The 22,754-nt window shown below is 36.9% G+C and overlaps 1 protein-coding gene across 3 annotated transcripts in view; it reads right to left on the bottom strand.

Annotated features, from left to right (window-relative positions):
- Window positions 1-22,754, bottom strand: part of RPS6KA6 (ribosomal protein S6 kinase A6) — a 41,916-nt gene that overhangs the window by 16,442 nt on the left and 2,720 nt on the right. For 2 of the 3 annotated variants that reach the window (XM_027465063.3, XM_027465064.3), the window contains exons 2-12: window positions 16,896-16,955; window positions 13,337-13,453; window positions 9,725-9,806; window positions 8,979-9,059; window positions 7,555-7,634; window positions 4,622-4,728; window positions 4,318-4,355; window positions 2,585-2,727; window positions 1,708-1,778; window positions 549-637; window positions 39-103 (exon numbers count right to left, since the gene is read on the bottom strand). In XM_027465063.3, the coding sequence (XP_027320864.3) occupies window positions 39-103; window positions 549-637; window positions 1,708-1,778; window positions 2,585-2,727; window positions 4,318-4,355; window positions 4,622-4,728; window positions 7,555-7,634; window positions 8,979-9,059; window positions 9,725-9,806; window positions 13,337-13,453; window positions 16,896-16,955 (933 nt within the window). Of the gene's footprint in view, window positions 1-38; window positions 104-548; window positions 638-1,707; window positions 1,779-2,584; window positions 2,728-4,317; window positions 4,356-4,621; window positions 4,729-7,554; window positions 7,635-8,978; window positions 9,060-9,724; window positions 9,807-13,336; window positions 13,454-16,895; window positions 16,956-19,718; window positions 19,908-22,754 lie in introns of those variants that run through there. The other variant, XM_072042817.1, reaches the window with a different exon arrangement.

The raw sequence follows: 22,754 nt of genomic DNA, 5'->3' as shown, positions 1-22,754 counted from the left end.
AAAAATAAGGAGTTTTATTCAGATCCTTTCCTACTTACATTCCAGTCAACAGTAGAAAAAAAAGGATGTCTCTTGATTTCTTCAACTCCATCTGAACCAGCTCCTGAACAAAGAAAACACTGAATTTAAAACATTTTGAGGGTAAAGTCTTTGAACAAAACTGCAACACTGTGTTTTTGTTGTTGGTGGGTTTTTTTAATTTGTATAGGCATGGTTATATGAGGCATATAAAATATTTGATTGAGCACACTTGCCTACCTGATGAGACATACAAGAATAAAAAAGACCATAAATACAGTGTCAATACTCCTTTACTCTGACACTGTCAAAGATTTGTTCTCGCTGCTAATAGTAACCGGTTCAAGAAAGTAACCATCCATTAGCCAAACCCAGAAAGTCACGACCCACACTAACATGAAATGGTATCAAAAGTCAAGTCTTACCGACCATCAACACTGGAGCTTGAAGAGTCTCCAGCAACTGCTTTCTTTAAATAAGAAATTCAGCCCACCTACTTTTATTTCAATGATCCAAAGAAGTGAACCCACCTAATCTATTTGATGGGTTCCTTTTAAATAACATTCTCAGAAGACTTTGAGCTTCAGGGCTGAGAAACTGAGGCATTCCAAGTTTTGCCCTACACAAAAACAGAAAATGAGTTAGAGAAAGAAATTTATCTTCCTAAAAAAAGCGTACATAAGCTTCACCGCATAATTTGGTTTATTAAGGACCTATTCTAAAGTCTTGTCTGGTGTATACATTTAACTCATTAGCTTTAAAGTTTCACATTCTACGTGAGTGGTTTTCAAAAGCAAATAAAAAACCCACACCACACAAAAAACTCACTCCCTTCAAGACCCCAAAACAAACTTCATGCTAAAACATAGTAAAGCAATTATCTCAGGAACACACAAGTATTTCAAGGATATCTTCATGTCACCAGTAAGTTATCACCAAAACATCTACCAGAAGCAAGGCCCAAAGAGACTCACCAAACGCAGAATTATTTCCAACTTGCTATTAGCCCCTAAAGTGATGGCTAACGTTTAACAGTTAGTATCTCTATAAATTCAAACTGCCATTTGTTAAGAAGAAAGCTTTCTTTCTCATCCCTTCCTCGAATATCACCCCCTCAAAAGGCCCAAGGCTCTGCATGTGGTCCAAAGGAAAGTCTTTGTTAACTAAGCACAAATAAAGATGAGAACATGTTTGCCTAACAACTTGCTTCAGAAGTCACCAGTTTACCCAGTTTGTCCTGTTGGGCAGCTTGTGCTGCAACTGAGGTAATGTAATATGAAAATGTGAGCACGTAACTGCAGTCTCCATATATATGTTCATAAAGCAACACCTGATTAACTACTGCTTACAAAATAAGGTATGCTCTAACAGTAGCAAGAGTATATAACAGCATGAATGGCAAGTAATGCTGTTCCAATTCACTGTAATGTTGTTATCTTTATTATACACCTACAATGAAAATGCAAGTTTATCCCTATGATTTCAACTCCTGCAGATACTTAACAGAATTTCCATAGTCTGGGATCTAAACCATATTTATTGTACATGTGCACAGAGGCAGTGCAATGGGGTGGCTTTTTTGTTTCTCTTCTATTTTTAATACTCTCAAGCACAAGGATTTGAAACAAGCTGTTAAATACATTTAAATTACGTTTTCTGATATTCTAAAGAGTAAGAAAACATACTTACTTCAGTATCATATTCATAGTTTCATTGCGATCTTTACCTTGAAACGGTAGTGTACCAGTAAGCATTTCAAACTGAAAAGAACAAATGTTAATCTAAATCAACACTTTTCCCCCAGTTGCTCGAAGTGTTAAGTACTGTACTGTTTCCTATTGCTACATTAGGCAAACTGACTTGACTTTTAAGAGATATTATCAAAAAGTTCACAAATCTAAAATTTTGTTTTTAATTGTTAGTTCACATTATAACAGTGGCAGTTGTGATGATGATTAGGAACATTTCACAGCCATGAGCTACTTTAGAGTAATAAAATCCCCTCCGTGCCTTAATTTTAGGCTTTGCTGTACTATGAAGGGAGCAATAAGAGTAAGTTCTAAAACTGTATTTTACTTTTAATGCCAGTATGTATATTTGTTTGATTCTCTAATGCATTACAGCAAAAGCATTAAGTGCTAGCATTACTGACTCATTACTCTACTCCACTCCAGCAGTATTCAAACTTACTCTTACAAAAGCAATTGATTTTCCATTAAAACAAATCTTTTTTTTTTGTCAATTATTTTTTGGAAAAAAACTATACAAACTGAAGTTTCACACTATGACAATGACTATTCAAAACAACTAAACTGACCAGGTGCATGATTTTTCAGGTTCCTAGTACATACTCCTTACCTAAGCAGGTAAAAAGTGAAGTTTTATTCTGACTACTTGTTATTTTAGTAGCACTGTGGTCATCAAATTCTACCCCCCGCCCCCCTCACCCAAGCATTCTTAATTAAATCTGGACAAGCCTATTCTAGACACATTATTTCACATTCACTTTAGACATATGCAGCATATCGTGACCTTTAAGTGAGGTAAGCAGCGAAGCATACAGTACCATAAGAACACCAAAGGACCACCAGTCAGCACTCTGGTTGTGCCCTCGCCTGTTTACTACTTCAGGTGCCATGTATTCTACAGTACCACAGAAAGAATAGGCCTTCTTCTCTTGATCTACTGATTCTTTGCTGAGTCCAAAGTCTACAACAACAGCATTACAAGAATATAGCCAGTAAAGAACTTCAGGAAAAAACAACACTGTATATGGCATTTCAAAATGAAAGCGTTGACAGCTTTTGTTTGCTTCTGTTCAGGAACATTATGTTGTTATCCTAATGCTTCAAGAAACAAGAAGCTGCAGATATCTAGAGAGGCATCAAACATTTAGCTTACTATATGCCACCAAAGCCATTCTATAAGCTACAGATTAGCCATCAATAATACTACTCAAAATATTAATACTTCAATATTTGAAGTGTTACATTTTCAGAGCCTTAAGATAAGCAAAAGATCTTTTTCTGCTTGCTACCTGCTTTATCCATACAAAAGACTGCATGCAATTAAATGAGTTTCAAAGATCGTAGTCTGTATGCTCTGCTATTACTGAATGATGAATTAAAAGTCAGACTAAAAATAATGTTGTTATATAAGACAATATAGTTCTGCAATGTGAATCACAAGTTCAGTAAAGAAGTCTTAAATGCCAGAATACTTTTTTCCTTCCTTGTCTATTCAATGGCCTTGCTGAAACAAGTCCTTGATATTGGCCCAGTTCTCAAGACAAGACTTTCAACATTCCCTTTTATGAGAGGGGAAATGATTGCTAATCAACGATACCCTCAGTCTTCCCACTTTCAGAAGGAAGTGAAAGACTGAATTGAATTTAAGTGTACTGTTCACAAGTTTTTAAAGCAGTGCATTTTATAAACAGTTTCCAATGTCGTTCAACTCTCAAAGAGTTTAAACAATTTTTTTTCCCACTCAGAATCTAATAGCAACATAAATTCATTACATATTTGGATCTATAGATAAGTTTCACCTTAAATGTAATTTCTTAGAAGACATATTTCAGTTGTTCCCTATAAACCATTTCCCTGCAATTTCATCTGCCTTTAAGAGTGATAAACCCAAAATACAATAATAATTTAGAAGAGGTCTTATTTTGCACTAAGAGCTTTTTATACCAAGAGAACCTCTGTTCCTTTTATATTCCCCTTATAAAAAAAGATCCAGGCTTAAAGTTGCTGGCTGAGACTAACAACTTCTTGATCTTCAACTAAAAGGCATTTCACAGTAAATCTTGACATAGCTTAGAAATTTTCGAAACTTGAGTTACTAAAACACTACCATTGGAACTGAAGTTCATTTAAAGTAAATCATATTCAATGGCTGTTTTTGTATTATCATCTATATTTCTTTTATTTTAACCACAGTAATTAGGATCCGCATTTTACAGTGATATTACTGCTAATACTGGAACCTGATCAATACAAAGATCAGCCAAAGCGAAAAATAACTTCTGTGGAAAATGCATCAGGATATGGTAAAAGAAATCATCTGATACAGTCTCCTATAATCTAAAAATGCTTCAACAGAAGTACTTAGTGGTACGTGAAGAATTATTATAAATGGAAGTGATATTGCTCAGTTTTTATATGAATCAGAAAGAAATTCTCTAAGCGGCTAAGTACTGGCCTCACGCTACAACTATCACTATGTGTCTTAGGTTTGTATCTATAAGCTTATACAGAGATATACACAGAAAGTGCTGTACTAATAAATATTACCTACCTGTTAACTTGATATGTCCTGCTTCATCAAGCAAAATGCTGAAAATTAAAATTCACATTCACCGATACACATAAACAGGAATGTTTGCATATAACATTTAAAATATAGTAGTTAATTTTGATCTCCGACTTCCATCATTAAATTAACAAACCAGTATTATTGCATTTTAGTCACAAATGCATTTTTATAAGATTATGTAAACAAACAATGTAAAAAATTAAAAATATTTTTACATCACTACAGTAGAAAACGCAAAGCAACAAGCAAAATACACATAATAGTGGTAAAATACATTTTACTTTACTTTTCTGGCTTCAGGTCCCTGTATACAATTCCCAAGCTGTGAAGGTGATCCAAAGCAAGGGCCAGTTCTGCGAGGTAGAATTTCACATCTTCCTCTGTAAACATAACCTAATAAGAACTGTATAGATTTACCTTCTGATCTTGTCTTCAGTTTTTAAAACTGCAAACTAAAAAAAATACTCCTGTCTGCCTTAATTTCAAAATAAGTTTTAGAAGTACCCCATGAACTGGTAATTCATGATTTTACCTAACAGAAACGATACAATAATACGTGCTAACCATCATGATAATAAACATCAAGTAAAAGAACAATCTGCAACACTTAAGAACATCTGCAGCTACCAGAAGGCACTAACTTTTAAGATAATGAATTTAATTGTTGTTTGGTGTTAACTGACCACCAGCATTTTCAGTTGCAATCCAACGTAAACTGCTGTCCACTGCATCACAAAATTTGACATATCAACAGCTATTTGTGTCCCTCATTGTGCATCTCTGACCTCACATTACCAATATTTAGAAAAAATAGCAGAAGTATGCTAAATAAAATACTTTGTAAAAATAACCACGATGAGAAAATTAGCAGTGAGTTAAACCAGGAACCTACTCTGTTCTTCTTAGGAAAAGAAATTTTAAAAAGCCTAAAATCCCTAGCAAGAAACTGAAGAACCAAGCAACCTTGCCTACACAGCATTTTATACAGATGCTTTCCCGTCCTAAATACTCAACAGGTTGCTTCTAATTTTCCTATAAAGACTATCTACTTTGGCTCTTGCTGTGTTCTACAAATTACTGGATAAACTAGTAATCTTCAAATGTAAAGCCTCAAAAATTTAATTCCAAAACTCAACTATTCCCTATTTGTTGAAAATACCAGGAATAAGAAGAGCCCTCTCAACTGCACAGTAAACACCCTTTAAAACTTTATACTACCATGTTTGGGCTTCCTGATTTAGTAATACACTGATCAATACTTGGTACTGCACACAAAATATGTAATTTGTTGTACCAGTAACAGATATATTGCCAAATTTCACCGTGTCAGTTATCAATAGGCAATGCACAATAAAGCTGTTACACGATAGAAACAGCACATGGAAGTTTCCCCTTAATTTTGTAAGGGCAAAGCTGATACAATCTTCCATCTCCATTCACAAGGGAGAAGCATCACTATTCCTTGGGATAACCGAAATGCACATCTCAAAATACAGAAATGCTAAATGGTAATCTACAGCCTTGCAGTAACAATTTCACTTACAAACTACTGTGTGTCAAATTAAACACAGTGCAAGTGAATTTCATTCAATTGTACCACAGAAGACTTCAATGAGTACTCATTTCATTTCCATAGCCGAAACTCTCATACCCGCATTAGAACTTAAACACTAGCAAGTGTTTTAATAACCTCATACTAAACCCTACTAACTTAAATAATCTTTGTGTATGCAAAGTATGAAATACTATGGGTAATTTACACTCAGGTTATCCACTGTCTTTATATTACCAGGCACTTTTGAAAACATCTTTTCCTCCTATTAGGAACTTAAAAGGCCCAATTTTTTCCTATATATAGATATGGTAAATGTTTAAATGCCATCATAGAAGGTAAATGAAGTTCCAAAAATAACCACAACACATGTGTGGAAACTTTAGAATAATCTCACAACTGTTAATTGTTTATTCTCAAGGAGAGTACATACTTCTTTCAGCTAGCTAGTATTATTATACATAGACTTGCATCCCTTAATTTAAGTATTTTGCATAGTCAGTAATCTCAGCTGTGTTGGTGCAAAAAGAATGGTTCAGTTATACCAGAATTTCCCCTATAATCAGACAGCCTATGTGAGAGCAGAGTGACCTCATTCCTACCTAGTGTGTTCCAATAGCCCTTTACAAGCCTGTCCATTCTTTTAACAGTTTTTAGCCCTTGGTTTTACAACTCAAGTTTAATTAATTTTGATCTCAATTCTTAGAGATGATCACTGTTCTACCAAGGTAAGCTTTCTTAAAAAAGAGAGAAAAAGACCTTTTCAATTCTTTCTTCACTTTTACCTGCTCCTGAAGTAAAACTAGATTTTGTTTAAAAAAAAAAAAAAATAAGGGGGGGGGGAGAGAGTTCATGGCCTAAAATACAGAGGATATGACCTACATGTCATTGAACAAATCAGCTAGATACTTTCTTAAATCAGAAAACTAGGTTATCTTTTCCTAAGCATTAGCAATAAACATTCACATTTGTGAAAGCACTGGAAAGCTCTCTCTGTGAAGTTGTTGGGAAATCTGCCGTTAAAAATTTAGAGCTTTATGGAAGTTTTGCAAAAAAGAAAATAAAATCTTAAGGATGGTCATGATATTTGCCATCAAATATTTATTATATTAAATTTAAGAAAAAACAAGGCCAGGCTGCATCATATTCCCTCCTCTGAAATTCTCTCCCAAGAAAACAGAAATGAAAAAATATACTTCCAGTTACACGCTAAAATTAGACGGCAGAGGGGTGTCTTAAAAATGCTCATTCACAGTTTGTGAGATTAAACATTAGGATTTATATTATAGCATTATCCGAGTTTGTAATGCAGCAAAAACCTCTTACAGATACAGGTTTCCAAGAGCACCTAAGCTAACTGTGAGCATAAGAACTATACATCTGCTTTAGTTTTGATGAATTTTAATTTACTTCAGTTGGGTTTCCAAGCAACAAAACATTTTTAGACAAAAGGACTGGCCTTTGTAGATAACAGAGAAAAGCTTAGGCTACTAACCAGTACACACTTAAGGTTACAGTTCATTATTCTACAATATGTAAAGAAAACCCAACTAAGTTCTTGAAAACTTCTTAAAGAATCACAGTGGAAATAGCTATAAAAAAAGAATCCTATACTGTCAAAGAAAATCTGCCAAATACTGAGTTGAGATAAAATTTTAGGTACTTACCTCTTTGGATAATCGTGTGAATACATCTCCTCCCCTGAGAAAATCCAGTATTAAATATAGCTTCCCTTCAGTCTGAAAGGCTTTAAAAAAAAATCAATAGTTGTGCATGACAAAGATGATCTACAAAACAGATCTAAATGCTTTTACAACAGGGAGATGTTAGAGAAATGCAATATTTATGTTTTGGAACTGACACAGTTCAGCAGCCAATACGAAATTTACATGAGTTACTAATTTTAATGAATGATTACTTGCTTGCTTCTTCACGGAAGACAATCTTAGTCACAAAAGATCATTAAAATACTGTTCTTTTATTTCTCCTTTGCCAAACAGAGAAACTCCAAGTACATTAACGACTGTGTTTCATTTTCACTCAATGAAAATTAAAAGACCCTGCAGAACTTCTATGAATTTTCCAGGAAATCTCTACTTTCAAAAATACCCAATCTAAAAAAAAATATATTGTCCTGGTTTCAGCTGGGATAGTTAATTTTCTTTCTAGTAGCTGGCATGGTGCTGTGTTTTGGATTTAGGATGAGAAGAATGCTGATAACACACCCATGTTTTAATTGTTGCAGAGCAGCGTTTATGCTGAATCAAGGACTTCTCAGCCTCTCATACTGCCTGCCAGCACAAGCAGCTGGGAGGCGACAGAGCCAGGGCAGCTGACCCACACTGGCCAAAGGGATACCCCATACCTGTGTCCTAATGCTGAACAACAAAACTGGGGGAAGTTGGCCAGGGGTGGGCTGCAGTTGCTTGGGGACTGAGCTGAAGGGCTATTTAAAAAGTGTGACCAGATTAACGTGTTACAGCTTAACAGTCCATCATCAGAAGGAAACCCTCATCTGAATTTCATCTGCATAAAATTGTATATATGCATGAAAAATATCAGATTTGCAATTACACACCATGTGCGTTTGCATGCTAAAGGCAAAATTCCATAGGCAACAACTGACACATCAAGCTACTAGATCCATATGAAGAGAATCAGTATGAAAAGGAGTAGCAAGGAAGCCTAACACCAAGTCTAAAATACAATTATAAAAGAAAGAGGTATGCACATTTAAACTCCTCAGGCAATTCTGCAGAGGCTACTTTAGAAATGCTGCTAGATTTCTTTTACTTAAGGTTCTTTCTGAAGGTCATTGAGCATCATCATGGCAGAACAATTCTTCCAGCCAGACCATATGCTTTCATGTAGCCAGACCATATGTTTTCATGTATGAAACATCCCATGTTTCATATATTGGGACATGAGCAATATTGAGGTCTTGTTTTCTTGTCCTTCTTACCAGTTAACTATATGCCATCTTATTTTATCATACTTAAAAAGAAAACTGCATTTTAAAGCACACCACTTCACTATCAAGAACAGCAATGTTTCAAGCAAAGAAAAGCTGTACCAACAAAAAAGTACCAACCATAGTGCAGTTTGACGATAAATGGATGATTTACTTCTACTAATATATCTCTCTCCATTTTTGTACGAACTCTATCCCGAACTGGTGAAAAAAAAAAAAGAATACTAGTATCAAAATTTATTATAATATAAATGGAACAAATTAGAACATGGGAAATGTTTAGTATCCAAGGCAGTACTTTTACCTTTTTAGCAGTAAAAATTAGAAGAGGTTACAATATTTTGTAAGTCTTCCACAAAACACATTTTCAGACAGCAAAACTGTATTTTGTTTCTTGCCTCAACTTTTTTCTTTAACTAGAATTAACTATTTCACTGAATATAAACGTTCTGACTGTTAAGATCACTTTTTCCCTCCTCAACACTTCCCATTTGTACAGAGTCAATTGCCTTCATTAAGGCATCTTCTGAAAGCCAGAACTAAGTTAGCTTTCTGTCACACCTATAACAAGAATGACTGACTTGAGTTTTAGCCACAGTAAAGTTCTAACTTAAAAGGCAAAATGAAAATTGTTTATTAAATTAATCTGCTCTGGTAGAATAAAAATAAACAGAAATAAATAATGCAATTTTAAACTTTGAAAGAGTAAATTTTACTGCATAATTAAAGTTATCTGGCCAGATTTGAGATCACTGAGAAAGTTTTAAGATGAAAATTATTCTCAAAAGAAATATTTAGACAACAACATTTAAGAGAGGTGCACTGAAAATCTACTTTCTGAAGTTTAAATAAAAAGATACACATACCTTTTAAAGAAGCTTTTTTCAATACTTTCATTGCATAAAGTTGCCCAGCATCAGGACCAATTATTTTCCGTACGAGGAAGACCTAGTAAGAAAAATGCCACCTTTACAATTACTGCTAAAAATAAACAACTACAACAAAGCATTTGGAAACTTCACACTAGTTTCAGACACCTTTAGGTATTCTTTCCTAAGCATATGCATCTTTTTAAAAGAGGACAGAATTCCCTTAATCAGATCAAAGGTATATACACTACCACATTCCCTTAAGTAGCCAGATAGAGTATACATTCTTTCCTATAGCCAACACCTTAAGTATTCATCAAATACATGTAGAGTGCTCTTATACCATGTGGGTTTTGCTTTACTTTCTTGAAGAATGACAGTAGCAGGACTGCCTGGTCTGCCACCTCTTACGCTAAGAGATTTTTGAGGTTTAAGATCTGACTCTCAGATATCTAAGAGGCTATACTAATGAATTCTGTAAGGGTGGCAAGACGAAAGCTATGGAACACCACCATTTGTGATGAAAGTACACCTTTCCTCAGCAACTGAGGGAACAGCAACTCCAACAGGTTTTTCTGCTCTTTCCTTTCCAGAGTTTTAGAGATAGGTGGTAACTTGACATTAAGAAACGCTTAAATAGAATGATGCAGCATGAATACACATATCTCCATTGATTAATATTCTAACTACTAGGTCTTTCAGTGTATAGAATTGTTTAGTACGTGCTTCTGTTTCTAATAATGGCTATTATAAGAACAACATATTTTTATGAGGGTTTTGTTTTAAATACAGTTTTTACATTCAAGAGCTACCTGAAATTGCCTCTGGTCTTCCTTGTACTCACACTTTCCTTAATACTAGATATATTTACATATACTTCTTTAGACATGATTAAATATCTAGAACTAATTAAAAAAGTGAACTAGTAAGCTTTTTCATTCTAGAATCAGAAATTCATACTCTGCCAATGATGGGGCTGGGAAAGGGGTGGCTTTTGTTGTAAGCTCTGATCAGAAGAAAGTCGTGGTGTTTCCTGGTTAACAGGCTTTTATTGTTAAAGCTGTGACCAGTGGCTGACCTATTGCATCGTCCTCCTGTTATGTGATGTTGTTGCTCAAATAGCGAGGGCAGTAATTCAAACACGAGCAAATGAGAAGACATCTGTAGCTTAATATACTCACAATCTATTATACAAATAAAGCCTTAATAAGCATGTACTAATGCTTTAATGCTGAATAAATGCATGTATCAGCTACAAAAACAAACTACTAAGGACCTAAACAACTGCCATGGTGAAAACTCCTTTAGCATCATCTACTTAAATTTGCAGCCAAATTCTCCACAACTCGGCACATTGTGGAGATGCAGTGGTTGGTTGTTCAGCTGTAAAGCATGAATTCAGACAGACACCTGCTGCACAAAGTGACTCACCTCAGCTCAGCAAGGAGCAGCTTCAACAGACTGGGTGCTGACGCCTTAGACCATTAGCAAAGGCTGAACTGAAATGCTCAACAGCAGACATAAGGTTTAACCCTTTATTTCTGTGAAGCAGTGTTAAACCCTGCACAGATGCAGCAGTACTATACTGGGCCTGAGGAAGCAAACCTTGTGTTTGCTAAACCCAAAGGAAAAGGCCTGGGAGGTACAGAACTGGAGAGAGAAAACAAGGATCATGAAGGCAACAGCTACTGATCTTATTGTTTGTTTTCTCTTTTGAACAGCAAGCAGCAAACATTAGATAAAACCATCCCTGTTCAGAGATGTAACAGTTACCATCTGGTTCTTAAAGCTGGTTCTTGAACCAAGTTCTGCCAGGCTTTACAAGCTCTGCAACAGACGTCTTGCCAAGCTGGTGGGATTCTGAGCAACAGTGCTCCTACGGCTACCAGAAGCCTGAGCACTGTAAAGTGAGAAACAAACTGAGGCAGGGTGAAGATGTCCATACCAGGTGCGCTGAACCCCAAGACAGGGTGAGACAAAGTTTGAGGAATAAACGCATGGAGCATCTGAAGTCTCCATAGAGAAGCAGAACACAGGGAGTTGGCAGCCAACTTCACCAGATAAGGAAAAGTTTCTCAAGCTAATGTCTAAATTATTTTTCCCTTCTCATTCAACTCTATACAGAGGTTTGTTCCTGCCACAAAACAGGAAAAGGAAAAAAATCAGCAAAAGAACAGGAAATTGGAAAAATATGTATAGGTGATTGCAAAGAAAAAACGTACAAGTGTTGCAAAAATCTAGTTTAAAAGACTAATTTAAAAAAATAAGTTGTCTACATATACACTAGGATTACTATTTTAATAAATGTGTTTCAAATTAGTGCCTGAAACATTTTTAATTTCATTTCTGCAATGTGACTGCAAGTGGCACATTACAAAAAATCACCGCAACATTGCCACAGTTCTTCTATAACCTATTTAAATAATTTTTCACTTAGTGTCTGGAACTGTAGATCACCTGACAAATACAGCAAAATAAAGAAAGTTAAACATTTCTGAGGCTATTTACTTTATTGTTACTTCAGCTCAAATTCTAAATTACCACAATCATAACTCTGTATCTCCATCAATAAAGCTTTCACATTTGGGAAAGGGGGGAGGCAGGGGCTGTGGAAGAATCAAACATTCACACTTGATCAAGTAGCATCATTAATAGATGAACCATCATCTCCTCTGTAAATGTCTACCAGTATTTATTACACCACTGGCACCCCCAAGCATCAACCTAAACAGCAGAGGACGCACAAGTACTGAACAGAGAAATTCATTCCACTTCCTCACCAGACACTGCACAAAAGAGTCTTAACACAGCTGAAGACACCACGATTATATTTCAAATAGCCATGGCACTGAACAAACAGAACATGCCAGAGCTGTTGCATAAAAACCACACTTAATTCTACAACCCAACTGGTAAAATCCTTTGCTGTTGGTGCCATTGTTTCCACAAAGCTGCAGATACCAGTTGAGATGAACCACAAACATGCCTCCCTGCTCAAAGGAGAGGGGAACTTTCCATGGCAGACCTCCTGCAGAGCTGCTATAGACTCACCCTCCTGCCTAGAGACTGATGCTGTTGCCTATCTGGGTCTGATGCGATTTGGAGTCCTGCTATAAATAGTGCTCTCTTTGCACCAGCAAAGCTCTCTTTGCACCAGCAAAGAGACTAGAAAAAGGTTGCATCTGTCAATATCTTCTCAAATGTTCCTAGTGACTCAGCTATGGCACTTTCTTGCCCCAAAAACATACTTGAGCTAACCCTTCCCAGGCTGAATGTCTGGACAGGTCTAGAAAAAGATGCTGCTTTTCCAGTAACTGTCAATTCCTCCTAAAAAGGTAAAGCCAGAAAGGCTGTTATAGCAAAGTAAATAAATACAAATAAAAAATAAACAGTAAAATAGGGTAACTTCCTCCAAAACAGGGCAGTACACATAAGCACATCTGTTTGTGCTCTGATTTATTGGCTTTACACCTAACGTGATTTCTGAAATGTCCTGGTAGTATTACAATGGAAGTAAACCATTAACATGTATTCCTATTAACATTAACATCAGTAAGACAAAGCAGGTTGAAAGTGGCCCTCGGATGAAAACAAGATGTGCTGTCTTACCTTTCCAAACGATCCCTGACCAAGAACCTTAAGTAGTTCAAACTGTGCTGGATCTGCTTTCTCGCATCCTTCTTTCACATGATGGGTAATGGGAATTTCTTTCACACTTCCTTCATCCTATTATTTCAAAGCAAACAAAATACAACAGTGAACAGTCCAGAATTAATCAACTCTTATTAGATTTGCATACAAATGCCTTTTAAAAAAAATTAAGTTTTAATGAGGCCTAAAAGAAAGCTATTCAAATGGAAAGTTTCCCATCCATACTTTCTGAAACAAATGCATGTTTTCAAACTCTAAACTGAAGTCAAATTCTCACCCAATTGAATAATGCTTATTTTCTTTAGTCATGAACATTACAACTGGAACAAACATGAATTTTCTTACATGAAAGGAATTAATATACAGATTTTTAAACCAAGTCTGAGGTGATCCTTCTATGCTTTACCTTTGGTTTAGTTGCCTTTAGTTTTCCCAGTGATTGCTCTTCTCATCTTTCCCTTTCCTGAAATAGCCTTAATGAAAGCTAAATTGAATTTCATCATTTTAGATAATTACTGCTTTTCACAGCAGCAAATAATAAATATGGTCATCCACTACTGTCGCTAAAGGAACATGCGTTGTTTGAAGAGCATAAATAATACATGAGTCATCCTAATCACTCTGAGAATTCTTTCATCCAACAGAAGAAATGCAGCTCTGAGGTGCAAGGCTCAGGGAAACTCTCCTGTGTGGAGTCCTTCAGAAAGTTGAGGGCAATTCTGAGGCAGGGAGAGATCTAGTTGCCTTTTTCCTGTTGATCTAATCGTTTGTTGGGGACAGTTAGAACAGATGATCTTGGAGGTTGTTTCCAACCTTAATGATTCTAGAAGTAGGGCACAACAGCTACAATTGTGAAAAAACAACCATTCATGATGAAAACACACCAGATTACGTATTGCATGCCTATAAAACTTATGGTGTAAGAGAAACTTCTGTAAGGCAAAACAACTGAGGTGTCAAAATAAGCACTACTGAAACTATGAACTGCGTGCTAAGGCCTGCAACAGCAACCTGAGCTTGCACGTAGCAGAGGAACTGTACCCCTTCACCCTGTCAAGAACAATGAATTTCTTGTGCTCAGCAAATAAAACCCAATGACAACAGAACATCCCACCCAATTTGCAGTACTTTGTGGTCTTTAGGGTATCCAAATTATTAACTGTTCTCCTATCTTCTCGTTAGTTCTTCACCTCAGACTTTTCTTAGTGAAGACAGACCAGGAAAAATAAAAACAAAAACCTACAGTGCATTCCTCTCCTTCAACAGGGAGTCTGACAGATAAAGACATCAGACAGACCACTTGATGAAATGGTTAGTTTTAACAGAAAACATCTTACTACAGTCATGGTCAGGGTGACTATACAAAGTCTTGCAGCCTAAGAGCAAGCATAGAAGTTTACAGTCAGCTTTACCAGACTTGATAGACACACTTCTAAATGCAATTCTCTAGGTCACATTACACAGAAGATCAGGAAGAAATCCGACCATCCAGATGTGGATGTACTTCCTACACTAACGAAAAAATAACAGGCAACCATCACACTGCATTAACTGTCTATGCTTTAATTGCCTTTTGTTCACCCAGCAATGGAAGGAGCTCCAGCATCTCCATATATTTACAGACTGTAGTGCAGCTGTTACCACGAGAGTCTCCCCTACATCTCCTATTTCATATTCTGGAAAAGGGCTGTTTGTTCTGCCTGCTTCCCATGCAAAGGTAGGTATTAACACAAGTCACTGCTGGATAACAAAGTCAATTCTTCAATTCACGCTATAGGCTACTTACTTCCCCTCTTTCTTCACAAAATCAGTTGACAGACACTAATGATACAGCATATATACATCCCAACTTCATTTCATCCATCCATCTTGCTGACTCTGTATACATGTATTTACATGAAAGGTGCACTTTTTTTTGTAACACATGCTTCCCATGCTTGGAATTTAAGGCAGCTAAGAAGACTAGCATTTCAAGTCAACTGATGACAGAAAGCAGCAGTTCCTCTCCTTATATGCCATGGGGAAGAAGAATCTTAACTGCTCATTCTTTCTATGAAGTATGTAAATGCTCTATTTAGAAGCATTTTTACCTCAACATCCTAATTTGTGTTGCTTAACACCATGAACCTTTACATGAGAAAAGATGTTTAAGAGTTCATCTGCTCTTCTATTTATCACCCACCTTGAGTCATTAGCCTGTGACATCACATTTGGTTGCTGCGGAGACAGTATTTCTAAATGTGACTGAGGAGAAAAATGTTTTCCATGCAAATAAAGAATAACTTCAGATGCATTAAATGAGTTAATTTTATAAGTAGCTTCGCCTTTACAAAAGATGTCTATATAATTTCAGCTACTTAACTATCATTAAAGCCCCAGAAATTGGTATGGCTGAAGTATAAAAAGATCTCTGCATCATCAGCAATGAATGAGCGGGTAAAAAGTTGCATGGATATGCATGCCAGTTTCATTTTCCTTTCTAGTTTGGCCTCCATGAACTGCAAATTTGGTTATCTGATTTTATGTTCTGCTTTTGAGCAGCAAATCTACTGCAGGGTTCAGGTACCAGCCCTTAGTAATCCACCTTGCAAATGAGGTAACTCTTCCCAGCAGGTTAAACAGAAGGCAAAGCACTGAAAGAAACGCCACAATCAGTTATGGCTTTTTGCCATCTAACTTAGTTACAGCTTGAGTGGTATGTTGCTCCAAGCACCCAACAAACAAGCTCTGCAACATCCTTCTGGTTCGAGTACAGTGAAAGACCGAGGCACAACCCATTGCTCATCTTTCCTTGCTACCTGGAAGAGGATGACCAGGCTGAAGGTTTGTTTACTTACTCCACACAAGGAAACAGACAAGTATCACATCACATAAACTCACAAGAGTTTTTTCTCTAAATCATTTAATTAAAAGTTATTAGTTCAATACAAAGCAGTAAGATCTACTCGATACCCTCTTCCACGATACTGTTGAAAAATACAGAGGTGCGCGCTGAAAAATGATGGCCAGTTTTACCAAAGTCAGGCATTTCACCAAATAAAGTTAGCCTTTAGTTTATTCCAAGATTTAGCCAGCAAACAGAACACTGATCTTCAGCATTTCCTAAAAATGCAAGTTACCAAAGCACTGAGCAGTATCTTCTAGATGAATGTAAGCAACTATATGACAAGAAATACGCTATCACCTCTGCTTTTGTAGAAAGAGAAACATTAAGCACGGAAAATATAAGAGGTTTGAGGTTGACCTGAGCTAGAGAGATCTGTAAATGCTCTCTCCAGCACAGAGAATCTGTTCTCCTTAAAGCACTGCCTCATGCTGCAAACTTTCCCAAACAAGCCACTTCAGGCCCCTATCCAGGGGCCATTTTTCAAAGACATCTTTGAGACAGAGCCTCTTCAGATCTGGTCAAATAAAGTGACAGGTTCGAAACTTAAATAGCAGGCAATGCCTTTTTTTTTTTTCCTTCATAAGGAAGTAAGGCTAATGAGTGTCTGAAGTGAACGTTTATCAGACTTACATGGTAGGAATATGGTTCTCCTTCTTCCATAGGCTCATCTGCCATTTTAAGGCCATTTAGCTGAAGAGGGGAAAGATGGAAAATGCATTAGACAAAACAGTAAGACCAAATAATTTTGAAAAAGCAGAGTTCATAATTCAACCAATTTACATTTGGAGCAAATAAATAGCACACTCTTACATGGGAATGCCACAATACACCCCACTTCATCCAACAGTATAAAGAAGATATCAACCCCATAGTCACAGTAAGAGAAGAGTTGGATTTATAGATGAAGTTCAATCTCTCCTTAAATAACAAATGATTCAATGCTGTTTAACAGATAAAAAAACAAGAATCAGAAAGGGCATGCTTTGTCCCAACATGCAAAACATTAATTATAAACTGGAAATACCTGATAAAATGGGTGAAGGCAATTACGGATTTTGCTAGTGATAATTGCTAATTTGTTTATACGTTAATTGCTCAGCATCACTACCTTCACGTGGCACAGATCCCACACAAGAACATACTAAATAAGATACGGAAACTCACAACTACATTTTCCCTGAAAACAGAAGCTAAAGCAAGCAAGTTCTCAGACTAGGTAATGACTTTCTTTCCTTGTACTTCCCTATTTACCTAAAATACGTGCTTAAGACACTGAAATACGGTACGGTTACCGGTACGTGAATCGGTAAAACACAGGATTACAAAGACTTTCGAAATGCCTTACAGACCATGCCCCTGTTTAAGGAGGGAAAACCAGACAAACTAGTAGGGCTGCAGGGACAGGTTTATGCCATCGTGGTTGCGTCATCTAAGCAAACCCTCAACCACTTGCACTGCTTCTTCTAGAAGGACTCTTGATTTCAAGTACACCATTTAAGAGCTGAGTCCTAAACGAATGATTTTCCTAACATAGCTCTCCAACTCCTGTATCAAGATGCTAGCGCTTATTTTTGGACTACATTCTCATCACTGACGAAAGTAACCGGAGGAACTAGTATGAGGCTTCGGTTACTTTCGCTCTTCTCTCACTTTCTATTTATTTTAACCACAGTCAGCACACACACTGTTCACATTAACTGCAAGTCTGGATGAGCACGTAACAGAAGACCCATCCATCTAAACAAGAGCTGGCATATTTAGCACTTCCTTGTCATGCACACACATCATGCATCGCCACCTTAAACCCTCAAGGCCAAAATTCATTAACCTATTACCCTGGATTCAGAAACCTCACATGCACTACCAAAGCCAATGTACTACTTTTGCTGCACAACTTATTTCCTTTTCTGCATATTTTTTTCCCAAGTTAGATAAGTGGGGAGGGATGCCCACTATACTTAGTATTGTACAAATTAATTGAATACATCAAGGCATGATGCCAAAATTCACACCAGATATGAACTCCAGCCTCCTCCACCTGATCTCTTTTCACAACTTTGTAAGATTGCGTTCGAGCCTGAACCAATGTGAAGCCCGCCAAAGCTGTCCAAAAACTAGTAAAAAAAAAAAAAAAAAAAAAAAAAAAAAAAGGGTTTCCCCTCTAGGTGTTCAGAAATAAGATACAATTCTTCACTCGTGGACTTAAACTTGAAATTAATTTATTGTACATTTAGCTTTTTCTTTAAATACTGTCAACATTTTCAAAATTTAGTTACTTAAATTTAAGCTCTGGAGCCAACATCACTAGCCAAAAGAACTTCAGATACACCAAAACCAGCTCAACTCTAGACAATCAGATAAAGAACGCTATCATGGCTTAAATCAGTTTTTGAACAAAAAAAAATCAGTGTGCTATCTGATTTCTGCAGTTTCTGAGCATGCCATGCAAGCATACTTTCAGCTTTCTGGCAAATCAAGTATACTAAGTTATGGGATATTTATGGCAGGTAATCAAATGTCATCTTAATTAACAATTTCCTATCATACACTTTCCCCCCTCATTGTTGCTTGTTTTTTTCCTGTCCAGTCTCTCTACAATTACAAAAACTGGGATGTCTGCCAGTTTTTAGTCCAAAGAATTTTATGTTCAAGCACATAAATCTACTTTTATTGCCTGACAGACACAGACAGTTACACTTCTGGCTTATTTGTTTGCAAACCATGGTCAGCAAGTCTGTTTAAAAAAGTAACACACCTGTCAGATCACAACGCAAAGGCTAGTAATTTAAAAAAATAAAAATATAAAAATGTTAACTATTCAGTTAAAAAAGGATCAATGACAAAATGCAAATCATTACTCTTCTGCCCAGTTACTTATATTGGCCAAGTTTCGCTAACTAAAAGTTTCCACTCTCTCCCCTATACTATCAAAAAAACCCCAACACCCTCAATTACCAGCTTTATGGGAAAAAGTACAAATTTCTGTTTCTGCAGCCAACTAGGACCTCCTTTAGTGATTTAATTATGAATATTTATACACAAACATAGAAATTAAAACAGTTCTGTTCTTTATAAGTAATTACTTAGTGAATATTCACAAATCCAGATAGTGAATTTATTACTGAGAATTAGAGAACACTTGCCTATAGCTAACAGGTGAAAAGAAACAAGTACCATTATTCTGAAGGAGACTTTCATTCTGGGATCATTCTGCTGTTCTGCACTTCTGCGCTAAACTTTTATAATTAACTGAACATTTTCAATATTAACTTTCATTACGACACAAACTAAACTCAGACATTGAGGCGAACAGCATCAATGCTTTCCAAATAATTTTCAAAATTCAAGTGAATATTCTGCACTGTTGATCGGTATAAAAGTTAACAGAAAACAATGCATAAAAAAGATGAGAACAAAGTTGAGATCAGACAACCTGGAGTGTAAGAAACTTACTTTTCCAGAGGTGCAGGCTAAAAGTCCCACTCCTGCAATGGCAAGCTCTCTCTGAGGTAACACGGTGCAATCTGCCTTCTAATTTAAATAGCTGCAATGGGTCCCATGACTAGCTGGGCCTATACCGTACTACCTTGGGAGAATATCTAAACAGCTTCTGCGGGCTAGTAAAAGGCTTAACTACTATTGCGCATGCTTTTCCTCAGATAATTACAGCAGAGCAGAGGAATCCCAGAATGACCAGAGATTAGAACCATCTAAATACAGGTATTTCTTCACATATTGATGATGTTTTAACTGTTTACATGGTAAATGTATTATGGTTTGATGGTCTATAGGTTTGACAAAAAAAAAAAAAAAAAAAAAAAAAAGACAACTAGTCAGTACATGTGCCTCACTACAAGGAAAAACGGTAGAGAAAGTCAAGTGGGTTCACTCTGTCCTGTTTTTTAACATCTTAATTTCAGCATTCAAACAGTGGTAAGAAGGAGGAAGAAAGCCGACCCAGGAATTTTATTAAGAGAAGTAAGAATGTGTTACTCATCATGTATAACCTAGCCTGGCTTCAGACAGGTACAGCTTTATGTATGGATCAGCAGCAGTTTCTGCACCTCCCAGGTTTCTCCCTTGCTGCCCCGATTTGCTGATACCGCAGCTACAGCCAGACCAACCCCTCTCGGTTCTCCCAAGCGAGCACAAGACAAACCAGTTTGCTTCCTATTTACAGAAGTATTTCTTCAAAAACCTATTTCAAAATGTTAAGAGCATGAGCTTACGTTAGGAGCCCCTTATTCCAAAGGCTTTGAAAAAACAACTTTTTGGGGAAAAAAATGTGTTAAGATGCCCACGTTTGTTCCTCTTTTATTTCAAATCACATATGCAGACAGTTTGCATCATTAATTTAATTAATGGCCTACTGAATCGTGTTTCCTGAGACTAGACTAAGAAACTTTGGTTTTCTGTGCACACCTCAACAGGCAGAGATTTGATTTTAAAACAATGTCTTAAAGTCTCTGTGTCAGCTCCAGGCCCCACAGGTGCACAGGGCCTGTGCACCCCAGGACCTCCTGCCCAGCTGCTAGGCTCAGCTCCTCTCGTGAGACCAGGCCGGGAAATTCCCTCACACCTACTTTAAATGGATCAGATAGGAGAGGGAGATAGAGACATACACCTTTAGAAGAGTTCCTAAGGCCCTCACCAATTTCTAGGGAAAGTTACGAACTTGTTTTCCTGTGGCAAAGAAAATACACATTCAAACAGGCTAACAGACCTTCAGTAGCACTTAATTAGTGATTAAGCAAACATTTTGATCCTTTCCATTATCAGATGGAGAGCTACACATCTCCCATCGGTTACAGACAAGCCACAAACGTGGCCGTGAACACCGGGATCTGCAAGGACCGAAGGTGCTGCCTGCCAGGGAGAGGCACGAAGCTCCACAACGAACGCGCATAAAGCAGCCTCAGACTCCTCTTTTGTGGCAGATAAGGCTGAAAACTGATGAAAACAACGTACTTCATCTTATTCCTAATGTAATAAAGAACTAGATCCACACACACGTTGAACTTCTGTACATCAGGAGGTAAGAAATGACACATTTCTTCTATTCTAGAGTCACTGGGCAGTTTCTCCAAAGCAGCAAGGTGAGGCGCCTCAGCAGAGCCCTGGCTCTTCCAGAGACTCAGAACTCCACAACTATCTTCAAAAGTGATATATCAAAACACTTACTCTATTGCAGCACCTTCCAGTGACATCCATTTTTTTCCATCTAAGAGAATTTATGTGCTTACTCCCCCGTCTCATCCCCCTTTTTAAGGCACCTTGTTCTTGTCTTTATGAAAAGCGGACATGGCTGCAACGGAAGAGGGCCCTCAATTCACAAGTTCTGTGCAACTAGTACTTGTTTTTTTCTTAGCTTAGCACTGCCTAATTGTGGAAATTTTCAGAGATGCACAGAACTAGGTAGCTGAGTCATCCACGTCACTGCCAGTAATTACTCACAAAGGAGTTATGCAACTCCTAACACTGACAAAATTCAGTGGCCTTTGACGGACCAGGATCATAACATGCTTGAAAGGATGGGCCCAAATCAAAAATATATTTACTTAAATTGGTATGGACAGACTATGTACAACAACAGCAATGTTCCACTTAGGAGCACGTCTTTTTGAAGGCTGCAACTTTCAACACAGCTCAGCTTTCTAGCTGAATACTTCCATTTCCAGTCACTTTGCTGTTCCAGCCTTGCCCTCCGTGTCACTTGCAGCCAGTTAAGCAACCTGTTTCTGAAGTACTTATTTAACAAATAAATGAGTATGAAGTTGCATTTATGCAATTCACACTATTAATATTGTGAACGGCATACACTTGCTAAGGCAAGTGCAGTTCTTACTTGAAACGCGTGCAATACCACTTCTATTAAGCGAGCAGAAAACCCCGAAAGTCCAGTATTCTGCCCATTTCTGAGTATTTTGGCATTTTGTTAGCTTGGCAAATGAAGTGTTAACAAGCATTCTGTTTCTTTGTAGATTGCAGTCATTTTACTAATCTGCTACATTTGTTTATAATCAATACCTCTATTGTATCTATTTTTGACAATGAAACTACTTTTTAACCCTGTACTTCAAAGGAAAGAAGTTCACTGATATCTGAAGCTTAAACTGTATGACACTAAACCTTTTACATGTGCTTAAGGAATTCCCATAGCCACAGAACTGTTTCAGAAGTGACACTGTCACAGGAACACAAGAACAGACAAAAAAACTTCGTGGCTCACAGTTCAAAATCCAATCCTCAGCACTTCAAAAGCAGCCCAACATGAAAAAGCACAAAATAATTCAATTCTAAACTTCCTCCAGAAGTTCATGTTGTTTTTATGCCTTCAAGCACGAAAGTTTGTTTCCTACCTTCAAGATTGCATTCTTCCTTTGCCAACTGTTTTTAGTTCATCAAGTCGACACAAGTGCTACTTCACTGGAAATGCACTTATTTCTAATAATGTAATTCTAAATTTAGCCAACAAGCAGATTCCTCAGA

This window comes from Anas platyrhynchos, chromosome 10 (assembly GCF_047663525.1).
Source record: "Anas platyrhynchos isolate ZD024472 breed Pekin duck chromosome 10, IASCAAS_PekinDuck_T2T, whole genome shotgun sequence".
Taxonomy (NCBI): Eukaryota; Metazoa; Chordata; class Aves; order Anseriformes; family Anatidae; genus Anas; species Anas platyrhynchos.
This window is presented reverse-complemented; position numbering and strand designations above follow the sequence as displayed.